General features: G+C 61.5%; 1 protein-coding gene across 2 annotated transcripts in view; it reads right to left on the minus strand.

Annotated features, from left to right (window-relative positions):
• Positions 1 to 2,563, minus strand: part of DDX39B (DExD-box helicase 39B) — a 10,985-nt gene that overhangs the window by 8,004 nt on the left and 418 nt on the right. The window contains exons 2-3 of one of the 2 annotated variants that reach the window (XM_006036593.3): positions 808 to 1,029; positions 85 to 212 (exon numbers count right to left, since the gene is read on the minus strand). In XM_006036593.3, coding sequence (XP_006036655.1) covers positions 85 to 212; positions 808 to 1,018 — 339 coding nt within the window. In that variant the 5' untranslated portion in view covers positions 1,019 to 1,029. The remainder of the gene's footprint in view (positions 1 to 84; positions 213 to 807; positions 1,030 to 2,563) is intronic. The other variant, XM_014526232.2, reaches the window with a different exon arrangement.

Raw genomic sequence — 2,563 nt, forward strand, 5'->3', positions numbered from 1 at the left:
TGTCTATCACACCCAGCTGCTTTTGCCATCCCCTCCCATTCTCACTCAGCTCTGCCTACCCATCACCCTCCCCCCCCAGCTCACCTGCCCCGTGACAGGCTCCAGCTGCTGCAACGTGGCCAGCACGAAGACGGCTGTTTTGCCCATGCCTGATTTAGCCTGGCAGAGCACGTCCATGCCCAGGATGGCCTGTGGGATGCACTCATGCTGCACTGTGGGGACAAGAACACGGACCTGGAACACACTACACCACACCATGTGTACCTACTAGGCCCCCCAACTCCCTGCAGGTACTCTAACCCACCAGACTCTATTCCACTGCCCAGATCTGGAAGAAAACCCTGGTGTCTGGGCTCCCAGTCTCCACTAGTCCTCAGCAAGCCCCCACCCCAGACCCTACACCCCTGCCTGACCTCAGAATGTCTTGAATTCAACCCCTCCCTCAAGAGCCAGAGAGAACCCAGGCATCTAGGCTCCCAGCTCCCCCTGCCCTAAGCCCCAAAGCCAGAGAGAACCCAGGCATCTGGACTTTCTAACCTGCCCCTGCTCTCACCCACCAAAACCTGCTCCTAAGAGCTGGGAAGAGAACCCAGGTGTCCCAGCTCACAGATCCCACCCCCCAAGTATGCAGGAACCCTGGAGTCCAGGCTCCCCCTGCAACATCCCCTCCCCACACCTGCACATGCAAGGCAGGAACTCCAGCACCCAGGGCCCCAAGCCTCCCCGCCAGAGTGAGGCAAGAACCCTGGCATCTGGGTTGCCAGCACCACCCCCCAGCCTGGTGGGAAACACAGAGTCCAGGCGCACCTTCAGAGGGGTGCTCAAAGCCGCAGTCGACGATGGCGCGGAGCAGCTCGGGCTTTAGCAAGAAGTCACGGAAGCCGGAGCTGTGGATGGAGACGTAGGAGCCCTTGACGTCCTTTTTGGAGGGCACATCCACGCCGTCGCCTGCGCCTGCGTTCTCCACCTCATCATCCTCATAGTCCAGGAGCTCATTATCCACGTCGTTCTCTGCCATGGCCGGCACTGCTGGGGAAGCAGGGGAGGGGGAGTCAAGCTAGAGGGAAATCAGGCATCCAGGTGCCCAGCCCCCATGCCTCACCCCAAAGTTGTGGAACCCAAGTGTTCAGGCTCCCCCCTCCACCCTTCTGAAGCCAACCTCCCTCCACCATCATCAACTTCCCTCCCACATCTTGCAGTGTACCCAGGTATCTGAGCCCCCAGCCCTTGCGCCTCACCCAAAGGTAAGAGAGAACCAAGGCATCTGGGCTCCCAGTTGTCCCTGGTCTAACCCCCGGGACTGGGAAGGGAACCCAGGCATCTGGGCTCCCAGCTCCCCTTACCCTGGCTCTGGGAGTTAGAGAACTGAGATGTCCAGGCATCCAGCCCTCCCTCCCCACAACTTAAGCCTATTAGACCTCATGTCTCACACCAAGCTGGATGAGAACCCAGGGGTCCAGGAACCCAGCCCCACCCCTCCCCTTTCAGCCCACCAGATCCCATGTGTCGAGCCACAGCTGTAAGAGAGAACCCAGGTATCCAGGTCCCCCTGCTTCAGCCCACCAGACACCTGTACCTTGTCCAAAACTAGGAGAGGACCCAGGTGTCCGGACTCCAAGCCCCACTCCCCAACCCCCCCCTGCCCAGGGCACACAAAACCCCCAGGAATCCTGGCTCCCAGCTCTCCCCACAATCCCTCACATCTAACAAGCTGGACCCTGTTCTTCTCAAAGTACATCCAGGCTCCTAGCCCCACCCCCGCTTTAGCCTACCAGACCCCAGTCCTCATCCCAAGCTTGAGATGGAACCCAGGCATCCGGGCTCCCGTCCTCCCCCTGCTCCAAGTCCCGTAGCTAGGGGGAACCCAGGTATTCAGGCTCCCAACCACCTGGGATACAGCTGCAACACCCTCAGCCCCACACACACAGCTGGAGGTGGGGGCAGGGTACCCGCACACCTGGGCTCTCTCCCTGCTTTGAAGGGGGAATAGGGGTCTGATGGCTTTGAGCACAGAAAGGGTGGTGCTGGGAGCACAGGCACCCAGGGTGTCCCCCACAGGGGAATAGCAGCTGGGGCAGGAGTGGGGTTCGAGCTGAAAGTGAGGACACCTGGGTTCTCTGCCCACCCTGGGGCAGCAGTGGGGGCTGGACATGTGGGTACCCAACCTCCCCCACAACACTAGGAGGGGGCAACGACATGACACCACAGAGCCGGGATGCATGGACTCGCTTCCACTTAATAAGTGGATGGGGGGGGGGAGGGACAAGGAGCCCAGATGCCTGGGTTCTCCCCGCACTCACCCCAGCTCCTAGGTGCCTGGCTCCCCCCCCAACCAGGCAGGTTTGGGGGGGCCTTAGACCCCCACCCCTATATTGGGGTCCCCCAGAGCAGGGCTCCTATGTTATTGGGGCCCCTCCACACAGCCCCCAGTGGGGGAGTCTGGGGTCCCGTGGGGGGCGCCCCCTTCCCACCATGCGTTGCAGCTACCCCCCTTCCAGCCCCAGCAGGGGGGAAAAGGAAATTCAGCGCGCCACGTTCCTGCCTGCCACCCCCTGCCCCGCCA

This window comes from Alligator sinensis, unplaced genomic scaffold (genome assembly GCF_000455745.1).
Source record: "Alligator sinensis unplaced genomic scaffold, ASM45574v1 scaffold184_1, whole genome shotgun sequence".
NCBI classification, from domain to species: Eukaryota; Metazoa; Chordata; order Crocodylia; family Alligatoridae; genus Alligator; species Alligator sinensis.